Source organism: Hermetia illucens, chromosome 2 (genome assembly GCF_905115235.1).
Source record: "Hermetia illucens chromosome 2, iHerIll2.2.curated.20191125, whole genome shotgun sequence".
Taxonomy (NCBI): domain Eukaryota; kingdom Metazoa; phylum Arthropoda; class Insecta; order Diptera; family Stratiomyidae; genus Hermetia; species Hermetia illucens.
Window position 1 is genome coordinate 47,249,957 of NC_051850.1, and position 15,739 is coordinate 47,265,695.

The following is a 15,739-nucleotide window of genomic DNA, read 5'->3' on the forward strand; positions in this document are numbered from 1 at the left end:
AAATGTGGCAGTGACTGCGAGTGGGTCCTCAAAATTAGGCCAAGCTTTTCGCAACAATCCCGAAAAAAATCCCGTTCGTCTTGAGTTGTGAAGTCCATCTTATTTTTTAATTAGCTTAGACCATCAAATAAGTCAAAAAATGCAGTAGCTTTCTAACACACAGCATCTTATGACATTCAATGCACCATATTGAATTATACAATATTAATAAAAAGCCATAAAAAGGGCAATCGCGCCGGCACTTGTTCGGCTTTCATCATATATAGCTGTTAAAAATCAATACTTCTATTCTTCAACAGGTCGCTGTTAATGATCTCCGAATCTTATAGGATCAGCCACTTCACGAAATTCAAAAGATTTTGATATCTTTAACAGCTCTACTCGAAGAATCTTTACTTAAGCTAGTATCTTCTATTCTAATCAGCATCGTTAAAAGCCTGAAACATAATATGGGTTTGATAATGCAAATGCTATGACTGGCCCTCTGGAAAAGAAATAAGTTGGAATTGAAGAAAAATGCATAATAGTTTCCCGAATAGTGCTCCGCTTTCTTAATTAATTATGTACTTTGATGTGACATCTGCAAAGAAACCTTTTAAATTGATGCTAAATGGTAGCGTACCTGGGAACTAAAATATTCTCCGTTCAAATACAGTTATATGTATGGTTTGGTTTTGAAACTATGTGTCGTATTCATCTAGGGGAAATGTTGATATGTAGCATGCCAAACAAATAGAACCTAGTCACCTATCTGCGGATATGCGGTATATGAACTATAAAAGCTCTACGATTTTCAAGCGGTCCAATCAGTTGATTTGAACTGCTCGATACGGCTACCAAATAGTTGCAAGGATTTCTTGAGAACCATGAGGTTCTGTTACTACGTAATTCTGTTTCGTAAGTTGGTTTCTCCAAATACGAAGTTTAGATCAATGTAAACTAATTAAATTAATTCAATTAACTCCCCTTTTAGTTATCTCATCAGCGTCATGTGCCAGTGCGATGATAAAATGTGGTTGCGAACCTGGACCTCGCGGGGAAGAAGGTCGCAAAGGTGACAACGGGTATCCAGGGAGGCCTGGAGATCGGGGTAGACCAGGCCCAGCAGGGTATCCCGGGCCAGCTGGTCCTAAAGGAAGTGAAGGCCCTCCTGGTCATGGCAGGCCAGGTCTACCAGGTATTCCCGGTCGACGGGGTAATCCTGGACCAGAAGGACCTCCAGGTCCAATGGGGGAAATAGGTCCACGAGGACCGCCTGGTCGTCCGTCACGTGACGGTATTCCTGGAAGACCGGGTATTCGAGGATTGCCTGGTTATCCTGGGTTACCTGGAAATCCTGGACTACCAGGACGAAAAGGGGAACCTGGCAGGTGCTACTGCCCACACCCGGGACCACCATTTTCCCCAGGTCCACCGTTCCAGCCAGGCCCACCGTTCCAGCCAGGGCCACCGTTCCAACCAGGTCCACCGTTCCAGCCAGGCCCGCCGTTTCAACCAGGTCCGCCATTCCAACCAGGCCCACCATTCCAGCCAGGCCCGCCATTTCAACCAGGCCCACCATTCCAGCCAGGTCCGCCGTTTCAACCAGGTCCACCATTCCAGCCAGGCCCACCACCCCCGCCTGGCCCACCATTTCCGCCACGTCGATCTTTTCAAGGTACTGATGAATTTCAAGAATTCGATGAGAACTACTATGAAGATGGGATTAACTACGATGCTAAATTTGAAGAAGATGAATCCGATGCGAACAATGTGGATGATAATGACTTAAGTGAAGAAAGCGCAAAGCAGCTGGATAAAAGTAAAAATGAGACCAGTGGGCGTTCGGTAAACCTTCAGAATCGAGGATATCGCATCCGTGCTAGGAAACCATTAGCAACTGCAAAATTTGAAAACCACCTCATAGGTAACGAATCATTAAGGGTTCTTGTAGTAGCGTTGATTCCGATAGATATACTATGATTTACTAAGGTTGGTGGAATGATGTGGTAAACCCACGATAGTGGAACTTTACTGAGTGCATGCTGTAGTTTAATCGTGGGAATTTGTGTGTGTTACTTGTTCATTAAAATCTAAATTCCATCTTAACCCTTGCTGGGTGTAAAAGAAAGAAATTATTTCATCATCATGAATTATTTCTGCTGACAGATTCCAACATTATTGCTGACGCCTTCCCGACGTGGGATGGTACGTACGGACCCACTTTGACAGAAGGCCAAGGAAATGATATTGAAGCGAATGAGTTCCGGAGTTTATCACAAAGTGATGCATATGTCCTGAGCAGTATTCTTGCCGAGATTCGATACGACATTGCACAATTACAGAAATTGTATTCGGAACAATTATCACGGCGGTAGTAACTGGTGAGGTCAATTTAATTTCATTTGATAAATGAGTTAGAAGTATTAAGCGTTAAGTTTAATGTTCGATGTATTAATAAAGGTAATCGCTTTTACAAGCTAATTCTTCTTTTAGTTCTCACTACTTTTTGGCCATATTGTAGGTTTCTGTAGGTTATAGGTTCTGTGATTTATTGAATTGATTTCCGATAAATAACCAACAGTGTGTGTACAACCGGAGGAGACCGACTATTTACGTAGCAGAAAGGATAAAGAAAGGCTGCAGCATCAATTTTTACTAGACCAATATCGTGCAGATCTCTCTGCTAGGTACTTTCTTCAGTTTTTCAAATTAGGTCATCAAAGGATGATCTCGAATTGGGCTTGTTCAACTAAAGAGTTACTGTTTACTTCCCTTGAAATCCCTACTGTGTTAGGTTCAGTTCATAGCCGACTCATTTAGCGATGTCCTCAATGCAGAAAATTATTTTTGAGGTATAACTGATCCCTCAAAATGTTCTTTTATGCCATCAATAGCTATCTATCTGAGATCATCATACATAATTTTGTTGTTGCAGAGGACGTTGCCTTCATCATAGCTTTCGGTGTCTCGTTCTCTTGCTTATTTTGGCTACAAATAGTCTAGTTCAGTCCATCGATTTTTTTGATGTGGTTTTATTAATCACCGCATAAGCATTGAAAAAGTTTCGGTTGCTGCAACTCCCCAACTGCCAACCTGAGATAAACGTCTTATCCAAAGTGCTGGAACAGCTACATAACCAGATTTTAAGAAAAACTTCTAACCCCAACTCTCCTTTCACCATGTCTGTGATCCATGTATGGTGACTAATCTTATCTTTTTGGAATACCAACCGGGTATTTGAGATCAAAGTGAAATCTTGAAATCTCATGATCTACGGAAATCCTTCTGATATTTAACTAACCAACTGGGGAGTGGCGTCCCCATTTACTCGGTGAGGGCCAACAGACCCACTTCTGCGAGGGACTTATCTAAAGTGGCTCTTGCCACGAGTCGTCACCGGAGGTTATCGGGTATCATTTGAAAGCATATGTTCCGGGAGAATTTCTGAGCCCCATCATTTGTAGCTGGCTTCCTGTTGAAGATTCATGGTGCGTGGGGTTGTCCCTATATCGCGGGCGGTCATAAGGTGCTTTGTCCATCCGAACTGAAAATTAAGGATTCAACTGACGAACAGCAGATCAGTTCCTTGTCGTCTTGCCACTCCGTAACTCATGACAAATGAAACATAGGCATCGAAGCACCTTCTATATCTGTGAATTGGCCCAAGGCGAAGTTCATTCTAAACGTTAACCAACCGATTTTAGTTTTTTCTTCTAGAGTACTTTCAATGAGATTTCGCTTTTCTTGTAGACTCCTATTGCTCAATGCAGACTGTGTATTGCTAGCTTCCCATAATAAATCTGATTTGAAGCAATTTCCCAAGTATTCACAATACAGCCTCCTAGGTATCATTGGAAAGCGAGAGTCAGGATAGCACTGAGCAATATAAAACCATTGCGTGTTCGTATATTGGCCGACTGCTTTGCTAGGTCAGTGATATAACTCGATCATAGTAGAATGAAAACATAAGCGAACAGATATGCACGCCCTACAGAGGAGACTGCAGAGTCAGAGAAGGATACTTTCTATGAGGCAGGAGAACGAACCCTGGAAGCCTGTCCCAGACATGATATCAAAATCATACTTGGAGATTTTAACAGCGAAGTAGGGAAGGAGCCCGTATTCAGGCGATACGTTGGCTCCCATAGTCTACACGAAAATACAAATGATAACGGACTGCCGATTATTCAATTAGCAGGGCTACACGAAATGGTTGTTGGAAGTACCTGGTTTGCGTGGAAAGCGGCCCACATACATACGTTGGCCTCTCCAGATGGGACCACTTTCAACCAAATTGACCACGTATTGATTGAACGCCGCCACCTCTCAGCCTTGATGAATGCCAGAACATATAGGGGGCCCAATATTTACTCGGATCACTATCTCGTTGGCATAGTGCTCCGAGCTCAAATAATAACGCCACCTAGAATCCCCTCTGACAATCAAGTGGGAATTAACATTAAAGCCATCCACAACACAGCCTCGACACAATAAGAGGGAAATGGATGTCGCAATAACCGCAGTCAACAGAGGTCCTGGAGATGAAGCATCAACAAATGATCTTCACAGCCACCTGAAGAACGTTATCATTGGTACCCCAGCCGCAAAAGAAGTCGGAACGGCTGGTTTGACGATGAATGTAAGCTAGCAACGGAACGGAAGAATGCCGCATTCTCAAAGAACGCGGCCACAAGCAGAGACTTATCACGAACTCCGTCGAGCGGAGAAGCGACTTCACAGGCGGAAAAAGGAAGCCTGGGAGAACCAATAAGTCTGTGATCTAGAAAAGTACAGGGAGCAACCACACCAGGAGCGGAAGTTTTACAGACAAGTCAGCAGGGTGAAGCCTTATACACCTCGATGCTTATCGTGCCGAGACAAAGAGGGAAATCTGATTTCCGACAGAATGGACATATTGGAGCGATAGGTTTAGTACTTTGATGAGCTACTGAACAACCAGAACATCGGCGAGTTGGAGGTCCCGCCAACTGAAGACGACGGACAAATACTGCCACCACCAAGTTTAGGAGAAACAGTCCGTGCAATTCATCGGCTAAAAAATAATAGGTCGCCACGAGCCGATGGAATTACAGCCGAATTCGTTAAATATGGGGGCGACCAGTTACACCAAGTGGTTCATCAACTTGTGCTCAAGGTATGGGACAGCGAATCAATGCCTGACGATTGGCAACGAGGCATTATCTATCTCATACATAAAAAGGGAGGTATCACACAGTGCAGCAATTATAGAGGTATCACGTTGCTGAGTACCATCTATAAGATATTCTCCGCTATCTTGCTTGGGCGGATAGCCCCATACGCCCAGAACATCATTGGTCCATACCAAAGAGGCTTCACTCCAGGCAAATCAGCAACAGATCAGATTTTCTCTCTGCGGCAAGTGATGGAAAAACTGCTGGAATATGGACAACAGTTGCACCATCTTTTCATCGACTTTAAAGCCGCCTATGATAGCATAGCCAGGGTAAAACTGTACACGGCCATGAGAGAATTCGGCATCCCGACGAAATTAATAAGACTGACTAGGCTGACCCTGACTAATGTGCGAGGCCAGATAAAAGCAGCAGGATCACTCTCAAGACCATTCGACATCAACAACGGTCTACGACAAGGGGATGCCTTATCATGCGTCCTTTTTAACCGGGCCCTCGAGAAAGTGACCCGTGATGCTGAGGTAAATGCAAGAGTTACGATCCTCTTCAAGTCCACCCAACTACTGGCCTATGCTGACGATATCGACATCATGGGAAGAACCACCCGAGGTGCACAAACCGCCTTCATCCAGATCGAGCAGGCGGCGCGAGATCTTGGGCTGTACATCAATGAAGGCAAGGCAAAATATATGGTGGCAACGTCAGCACCGAAGACGAATCAACCAACAACATCAAACCGCACTGGTCAAATGGGAAGAATAAAGATAGGAGAATACAACTTTGAGGCCGTTGACAATTTCTCCTATCTAGGGTCGAAAATCACACCCGATAACAGTTACGATGAGGAAATCCACGCACGGTTGTTGTCAGCAAACAGATCCTATTTCAGCTTACAAAAACTGTTCCGCTCGAATCGTCTCAACATAGGGTCGAAGCTCTTACTGTACAAGACAATGATCTTGCCAGTCCTTATGTATTCCTGAAACTTGGGTTCTTAGCAAGAAAAATTGCGATTGGCCACGTTCGAGAGAAGAATCCTCCGAAGAATTTTTGGCCCCCTACATGATGATAAACGATTCCGTAGCCTACACAATGACGAAATCTATGAGCGATACCATGACCGTCCTGTTGTGGATAAAATCCGGCTCAATAGGTTACGGTGGGAGGGTCACTTAATCCATGTGGATGAGGATGATCCCACCCGGAAAGTCTATAAGGTCAATATCTATGGTGGAAAAAGAGGACGAGGCAGACCTTGCCTAAAATGGAGCAATGGTGGACCTCGGCGCAAAACCGGGATGTCTGGAGTTCCTTATTAAGGCAAGCCTACACCGTATACCGGCTGTTGCGCCGTTGATGATGATGATGATGGTAGTAGAATGAGGATATCTGTGGCCAGTATGAATCTTATCCATGTTCAAAAAATCAAAAAATAGTCGCTAATTATAACTCTCTAACTAAAATTGATATCAGTATTCAATTTATTGGAAAGTAACGCTAAAAGGGGTCTGAAAGCCGACTGACTCCAACAGGACGAAGTCTACAGGCCCTGTTCGTTGAATTAGCACCAATACAATTTTTTTAGAATTCTCTGGGAATTTTATCAGTGACGTTCTATATGTAGAAATGATCACATATTTTCCTTTCTCGAAAAAATGTTAACACAGTTACAAAATACCTTTTGTCTGTTTACTGTTTCACTTTTGACGAAAATTTATTGGTGATTAGGGTTGACAAATGTATTTAGGCACTGAGTGTCTCCAATTAATCAGAGAGATTGGTTGGAATCGTTTGACAGATTACTTTGAATTAACCGTCCCGCTCGCCTTCTTTTTCTTTTTCTTTAGCCTTTGCCCCGTCTACAATCGGAGTCGGCTCGTCGTGATCGGTTTCTATCAAAGGCTTGATCTGGATGCACTCGTGAGGTTTTCAAATCGCCGCCATCCAGCATATCAAACCACCGTTGTTTCGGCTAGCCTTTTTGTCGCTTCAGAACAATCTTAGCAAGTGAATTCTCATTAGGGCGTGACCATACCATGGAAGACGCCCCTCTCGCAATTTTTCCACGATCGGTACAACCCCATATCACGGATATTCTCATTTCAGATGTGATCAAAGCGAAAGATGTGATCACTAGTCCAACGTAACATTTTTGTCCCCATTACCGCAAGACGATGTTTATTGTCTTTTATAGTCGGCCAATTCTCAGAACCAGAGAAGGCGACGGAGCGGACGACATTCCGCTAGATTTTAGATTTGAGACGTTCGTTGACACCACGATCACAAACAACAGCCGTTGTGGACTTCGACTTCATCCATGTTGCGTTAATGAGTGGGGTAACTTCATAACGCAGTTCTTCATTGACTGGTAGCATTGACCCGAGATGTTTAAATCGCTTATTTTTCGGCTCTGTCATTGCCACTTACGGTAAAACAGATTAATAAAGTATAGTTCAAGTTATTCCACTATGATAAATCCTCCCCAATCTCTCTTGGTGCCAGACTCCGCGATAGTCCGACCAGAAAAATGCATTCAATGTCGTTAGAAACAAATGGATTGCGCTGAGTGCTAAGCCTCGGAAAAATACCAAGATATTCACCACAGTCGACGCGACAAGACGGGCCCCAGTCCTGTCGAGAAATGGGCAAGGGTTCTTGACGCATGGACGACCGTTGGTCCCAGCAAACCAAGTACGTGGATGTAGGGTAAATTTTGGCACCCTGATTCTAAAAACCGAGGAACTCCCAAGAGCCCTCCGGATTAGGCGCATTGATATCTGCGCTTTTCAAGAAACCTGATGTTCTGGCGAACGCGATGAAAATGGCTATAAATCTCTCTATTTTGGTAATCCACTAACTCAATAAAGTGTTGGCATTGTCATTTCTGATGGTCGCCGTGATGCGATTAAAGAAGTTGAGCTGATCATACGATTCACTTCTTCACCGCATACGCTTGACAGGTAGGTCGAGCAGATACCGAGAAAGATATCTTCTGATAACTTCTCAATACAAAGGCCTGTAACGAGGCATATTGTTGTAGCGAGTCTGCATCTCATATGTGTGACAAGTATACTAAACGGTTGATCAGCACTAAGCTTGTTATCTTCCAGTCCAGGGAAGGATATCTTCCCTTAGGCAAGTGTTGGAAGTGCCAAGCACTAAGTCCGGTCATGATGAAACACCAATTAGTGTACCTATGTTGGGGTACCGTCGAGTCCTAGCGTCTCTTAATTTCATTCTGCCTTTTCTACCTTTTTTTTGGTGAAAAGTTCTTTTCACGCTACTGGCGTATATCCGAATGGAATGCGCAGGTAACAATGCTAGTAAGAAGCAGTCGGGATTAAGTGAACAGGGAGAATTTCTCGTCCAACTTTCGTATTTGACGGCCGTTAAGATTCGCTTTTTTAAAATAATTTTGAGTTCCTAGGCAGGTATTGGGCTAGCGCTTGATGTATCATCCTCCCGAAGTCGATTCAAATTTGATAAGTGTGAATTGACAGTAATTGGATATTTTTCTTCATCTTCCCGGCTATAAGAATTAAAAATGCTTAAAAATAAAATAATCGTTGGCGTGACACATGTAAAACCATAGTCCCGCGCCAAGGATTTGCTTGCATGTGTGTCCATGACCCATCCGCTCTGTACTATAAAAGGTGCTCAAATGGCCACAAGCCAAGATAGAACAATTTACGTCATGGGCGGGCTAACCATGGGAAACGTATTTTAGTTTGGTACTAATGTCAACAGAGTCATCGTAGAACGAGATACCAGCATCCCACCAGGAGACGGTGGCCATCGGAGGCAGTACAGAGGCTTCCTGTCCTGAAATAAAAGACGAGCACCTCTAGGAGCGAGGAAGCACACAAACTAATGGTTCACAACCTGGGTTAACCATTGTCTTCAATTTTGACATAGCGAATATACTCTATAGGGACCATAGGACTTCTGCCCCCAAACTGCCGATGTTGGTAAGCTGTGACAATGAAGTAGCAGTTCGGAAATCAATAAAAAACGCAAGTCAATCCCTATGTAATAGGGGAATTGTAACGATTGAGAAGTCATACCTTACCAACAGATAATGTGCCTTTTGGGGTAGGTAACTACAGAGTGCCTCATAAGAAACCCTTACTAGATCACAGCTGGATACTTTCCAATACTTTTCCTGGCTTTTCACACACCCCAGGAAGGTCGACTAGGAGAAATTTGGTCAAATTATCAGAACCAAACTGGATGGTGTTCACAATAATCACATCCCCAGATCGACGAACCGGAATTAAAGTCGGGGCGCTATAGAAGGCATATGAAATCGAGTGGTGGGACGGCCTCCGCCAGCAGCTTTATGCAGACGCAGGGGAGCTCTCTCCAGGCAACATTGTCAGAGAGACGCTGAAGAGCGCTGGCAGCTGGAATCGTATTGCGCATTATGTTCGGACTCTTCTTATTACGAAGAAGATTGAACTCGACCGGCGGAGGGATCGGACGGTAAGGGGTTCCCTGAACTAACAACAACTCCCTTCCTCCCCTCACCACCCGTTGGTGAAACGAATTCCCTGACTTAAATGCTCCCAAAGCCGGGAGAGCGGGAGGGCTAGCCCGAAGTAATGTGTCAAACGGTTCCAGGCTAGTTCTCTGATGACAGGGAGGTGTTTAGTTGGCAATCCGCCAGGGTGCTGTTGCGGGAGTCCAACACTCTGTGCGTAAACGCATTCACCTACTCTACTCCCAAAAAAGAAAAAGTTTGGGTGATGTGACCCTAGCGCTGCCAAGGTGGCAGTTGTGACGTGTATCAGGAGCCTGCTCTTTCGGAAACCTAGTTGGGTTGCTCCGAGCGAGCGCTGATCCGCCCGTGAATTCCGGGATCAGCTAAGCGTAGGCCAGGCTTGAGGGAACTGAGGTAAGGGCTGTGATCTCGACGTTTCACCCGTTTCTAACTATTGCGTCCTGTTCCCTTGCATACGATGCGTTGGTGAAATTTCCACACAGAATATACCTATATAAACTCCAACGCCTTGTAGTTTCGCTGTCCCCGAAAAAAAACCCTATCAATATCGCTAGTCCTGGTGGACTCGAACACAAGCCGAATAGAAGTGCAGTCGACCGTCCTAGCCAGAGCCGAAGGGGAAAGGCTCATCAGAAAATGCGCGACAGTGGTCAAGCGTGTGCGGTCTGCAGCGTTGCTCCAGAGGAACGTCAGCAAAGAAGTCAAAAACCGGCATCTCTTTCTATAGGCGAACGTAAAGAGCAGCGGAAAACGCTTGGAAAGCAGAAGCTGTCGTACTTCCCGCTGAGAACACTACTAGCGTTAAACGGATCGTAGATAGCCCACTGGGAAGCGAACTGGGGCAAAAGCGGATTGAGGACGACGTGTCTGAAGTAGTTTCCATGACCCATAACAAGAAGGCGAAGAAGAATAAAAGGAAACAACTGGCTACGCCGCCAGAGACCCGTCTGTCCAAAGAAGGCCTCATTGTCTTCCAAAAGCTAGTAACAGAAAAGACAAGGAAACGAAGAAAGACTAAATTGTCGGCTCTGCTTATTAAACCAACGAAAAGCAATATCTTTGCGGAAATCCTAAATGAAATCAGTTCTGGGATGAAACTCGAAGACAATGGAGCAGAAGTGTCTTTCACACGTAAAATGAAGGGTGACAGAGTCCTCGTCCAACTAGGAATGAAGAGACTAACAAGCGTACATCCTGCGATGTCTAGTTTTGAGCCCGTATGCTCTCTAGAAATCCGAGATCTTGACTATCCCACAGAAAAAGTCGAAGTGGAAGAGGCCATAAAGAGTGAATGTCCAGAGGTAACCAATGCCCGGATAGGTATCACCTCCGCAAATGCTCAAGGTCAAAAACTCGATGTAATGGAAGTCTCCGAGCAATATGCGACTCCTTAGCAGCAGGAAAATTATAATTAGGGTAGTATACAGGGGACGAATGCGGATAATTCTCATCAATTGTTACCCGTGTCTGGACTATGGACACACGTCAGTAACTTTCAAGGGACCCGACAGGATGATAGCATGCCACAGATGCAATCAGATGGGTTATCAAGCGAAAACCTGCAATGAAAACGAAAGTTCCATTCTCTGTAGAGATTGTGACGCGTCTAGCGAGAGCGTCGCATACACTGTGGGGTTGGGACGGTGTAAAATCTTTAGGGCGGAACTAGAAAGGGCTAGGACGCGAATAGCATGATCCGCTTTCTACAAATTAACATGTTTCGGAGTGCAACCGCTCACCGGCTGCCAGCGCAGTTCGCTGTGGAAGTAAGGGCTGATTTACAACTAATCAGCGAACAATATCGGAACAGGGCTTCATGACATCTCGACTTATCCAATACCGCTGTCATCTACATTCGGGACGACGTACCACTTCACTGTTGCGTCGGAATCGGGTTAGCGTTGCACCTGACACTGTCCTAAACTCAGAGATGATCATGAGCCGCCGTGACAAGTCTTCTATGTATTGGTGGACGGTAGAAATTTCCGACCTACGGAGGGTGTGTCATAAGCTCCTACGTTTGGCACAACGTTTACATAAAGGCACAGTATAGATCAGCAAAGAAGACACTCCGCATTACAATAAATAAAAACAAAACCTGCGGCTGATATAACCTAGTCAACGAGGTGAATAAACATATCACCCGAAAAATCGGGGATCTGCGGAAGCCTTGCATTGTACAAGCATTATTCCCCAGACATCCCCTACGGGTTGATGTCAATAGCGTGGAAAGCGTGCAATGAGAGATCTCGAAGAAGTGAAAAACAAGGAGGTCCCAGCGGAAGTTTACAAACATATGTACCGCCGACTGCCAGACTTGCTGCTTGAGGCATTCAATACATGCTTGATGGACAGTATTTTTCCTTGTTCCTGAAAGGTAGTGACACTCGAATTGATCAGCAAAGAAAAAGGAGACCTGGAGCTACTGTCTACATACCGACCGCTGCGTATGCTTGACACAGCCGGCTCATCAGGAGTAGATTCCCTGAAGTGGTCCGCCCTGCCGGCTACTTATCCCCAAGGCAGTTCAGAACAGTATGATGCACGTCTTACGGAGGCCGTGGATGCGGTTCACCGAGCTAAGGCACACAGTCGTCCATCTCAACGAATAATGCTCCTTAGAACGCTTGGTGTCCGAAATGCCTTTAATTCCTTAAGATGGACAGATATGTATTTTAGAAAGCTCATTCCACGTAACAAACTATCTCTTGCGGATATTGAGGGATCATCAGAAAGATCTGTTCCCTGAAATAACTACCCTCTTCCTCCCCTCCCGTTCAGCCCGTGAAAGGAACTCCCTAACTTTAACGCTCCCAAAGCCGGAAGAGGCTGAAGGCAAGCCAGAAGTAATGTGTCAAACGGTTCCAGGTTAGTTCTCTGATGGCAAGGAGGTGTTGATTTGGTAGTCCGACGGCGTACTGTTGTGGGAGTCCAACACTCTGTGCGTACTCCAAAAAAATATCTTCAATAGGCCGAATACTTCAGGTACTTACATTGCTTTTTCAGAGCTCTGGACTACGGGCCCTAGGTAATTGTTTTGAGGACCTAAAAATCATCTCCTATTATAGGATAGAAGAGCTGCTATTCTTCGTGAGCTTTGAAGATCTGAGTCGATTAGATCCTCGTCCACTTCAATTTGTGTGGAATAAAAAACACAGCCCAGCCCTACTTGAAATCACCTTTTCACCATCACTAGCATAATTTTATTCAACGAATGAGTTACCTCAAAGAGCTATGATTCCCCTGACCAAAGAAACAACAGCTTCAAGAGCTGTCTCTTGTGCGTGTATAAAAGGAGGGACTTTGACATAGGACACCAAAGAGACTATCGCTTTTTGGTGGTTTTACGACCCATGGCCGCATAATGAGGTCTGATTCATTCAAGTAGAAGCTGTTTTGCGTCAGTAGAGACAATATAGCATAACAAAATCAGAAACATATAAGGCAGCCGATGTTGGGGTTACTTTGTCATCTCAGCAAGCAAAAATCAAACAATTATGCCCCCAGCCGCAAAAAAAGTCGGAACGGCTGGTTTGAGGATGAATGTAAGCTAGCAACGGAACGGAAGAATACCGCATACCGAGTAATGTTGCGCAATCAAACAACGCAGGCACGCGCAGAGACTTATCACGAACTCCGACGAGCGGAGAAGCGACTTCACAGACGGAAAAAGGAAGCCTGGGAGAACCAACAAGTCTGTAACCTCGAAAAGTACAGGGAGCAACCGCACCAGGCGCGGAAGTTTTACCAACAAGTCAGCAGTATGAAACCTTATACACCTCGATGCTCATCCTGCCGAGACAAAGAGGGAAATCTGATTTCCGACAGAATGGGCATATTGGAGCGATAGGTTGAGTACTTTGATGAGCTACTGAACAACCAGAACATCGGCGAGTTGGAGGTCCCGCCAACTGAAGACGACGGACAAATACTACCACCACCAAGTTTAGGAGAAACGGTCCGTGCAATTCATCGGCTAAAAAATCATAAGTCGCCAGGAGCCAATGGAATTACAGCCTAACTGGTTAAATATGGAGGCGACCAGTTACACCAAGTAGTTCATCAACTTGTGCTCAAGGTATGCGACAACGAATCAATGCCTGACGACTGGCAACGAGGCATTATCTGTCTCATACATAAAAAGAGAGATATCATACAGTGCAGCAATTATAGAGCTGTCACGTTGCTGAGTACCATCTATAACATCATTGGCCCATACCAAAGAGCCTTCACTCCAGGCAAATCAGCAACAGATCAGATTTTCTCTCTGCGGCAAGCGATGGAAAAACTGTTGGAATATGGACAACAGTTGCACCATCTTTTCATCGACTTTAAAGATGCCTATGATAGCATAGCCAGGGTAAAACTGTACACGGCCATGAGAGAATTCGGTATCCCGACGAAATTGATAAGACTGACTAGGCTGACCCTGACCAATGTGTGAGGCCAGATAAAAGTACCAGGATCACTCTGAAGACCATTCGACATCAACAACGGTCTACGACAAGGGGATACCCTATCATGCGTCCTCTTTAACCGGGCCCTCGAGAAAGTGATCCGTGATGCTGAGGTAAATGCAAGAGGTACGATCCTCTTTAAGACCACCCAACTACTGGCCTATGCTGACGATATCGACATCATGGGAAGAACCAGCCGAGACGTACAAACTGCCTTCATCTAAATCGAGCAGACGGTACGAGATTTTGGGCTGCACAAGGCAAGACAACATATATGGGGGCAACGTCAGTGCCAAAAACCAACCAACCAACAACATCAAACCGCACTGGTCAAATGGGAAGAATAAAGATAGGAGAATGCAACTTTGAGATCGTTGATAATTCCTTCTATCTAGGGTCGATAATCACAACCGATAACAGCTACGATGATGAAATCCGCGCATGGTTGTTGTCAGCCAACAGAGCCTATTTCAGCTTGCAAAAACTGTTTCGCTCAAAACGTCTCACCATAGGGTCAAAGCTCTTACTATACACGACACTAATGTTGCCAGTCCTCATGCATCCCTCGGAGACTTGGGTTCTTAGCAAAAAGAATTGCGAACTCTTGGCGCGTTCGAGAGAAGAATCCGCCAAAGAATTTTTGGCCCCCTACATGAGTATGGATGATTCCGTAGCCTACACAATCACGAAATCTATGAGCAATACCATGACCGTCCGGTTGTGGATAAAATCCGGCTCAATAGGTTAGGGTGGGCGGGTCACATAATCCGTACGGATGAGGATGATCCCACCCGGAAAGTCTATTAGGGCAATATCTATGGTAGAAAAAGAAGACGAGACAGACCCTGCCTAAGATGGAGCGATGGCGTAGGTCAGGACGCGAGACAGCTTTTAGGGATATCAAATTTGTGGACCTCGGCGCAAAACCGGGATGTCTGGACTTCCTTATTAAGGCAATCCTGGACCGAATACAGGTTGTTGCGCCGTTGATGATGATGATGCATATATAATGGTGGTCGCTCTTGCATCTCGAGCGGTATGACCATCGTTCATAGTAGAGTGGAATTTACCGGTCCCCAGAGCTAATCCCGATATTTCATACTAAATCGTCAGTACCTTGACCATACTAATTATCGGAATTCTACTGCATATAGATATCTCGTCATCGCAAAATCAAGGTCTTCGCATCGATAGCAGATTGATCTGCTTTAGAGGTTCGCCTGCCATTCCTCGCAATTTGATTTTTGATGTTGATATCTTAACTTAGCACTTTGCACTTTGAAAGTACTTAGACAGGTGAAAGATAATTTATTTGAATATATCAAACGATCAGAGTAATTTTTCAAATATTGCTTACCTCGGTTAGTGCCAAAATTCTGTATGAAATTGAGTTCACAAATAAGTCAATATCTTGGTTTTATACTCGTAGTGAAAATTTTTGAATTTGATGCCTTTTTCGTGTTTCCACCGATCGAAAGTCTAATTCTGGAGATAAAAATGCTTCAGGTCGGGCCATCTTCTAGATTTAGTGACCATAGATGTTTCGTTTATGTAAATTAAGGGCCGCCAAACCTTGTTATGGGCCTAGATGTGGATCATTTGCATATTAAAAATCTTTAGATAAA

At 44.7% G+C, this 15,739-nt stretch overlaps 1 protein-coding gene across 1 annotated transcript in view; it reads left to right on the top strand.

Annotated features, from left to right (window-relative positions):
• Positions 1 to 766: 766 nt before the first annotated feature.
• The window catches only part of LOC119648421 (collagen alpha-1(I) chain-like), a 29,373-nt gene continuing 14,400 nt past the window's right edge, over positions 767 to 15,739 (top strand). The window contains exons 1-3 of the mRNA XM_038050173.1: positions 767 to 897; positions 974 to 1,906; positions 2,149 to 2,353. Of these exons, the coding sequence (XP_037906101.1) occupies positions 867 to 897; positions 974 to 1,906; positions 2,149 to 2,353 (1,169 nt within the window). The 5' untranslated portion in view covers positions 767 to 866. The remainder of the gene's footprint in view (positions 898 to 973; positions 1,907 to 2,148; positions 2,354 to 15,739) is intronic.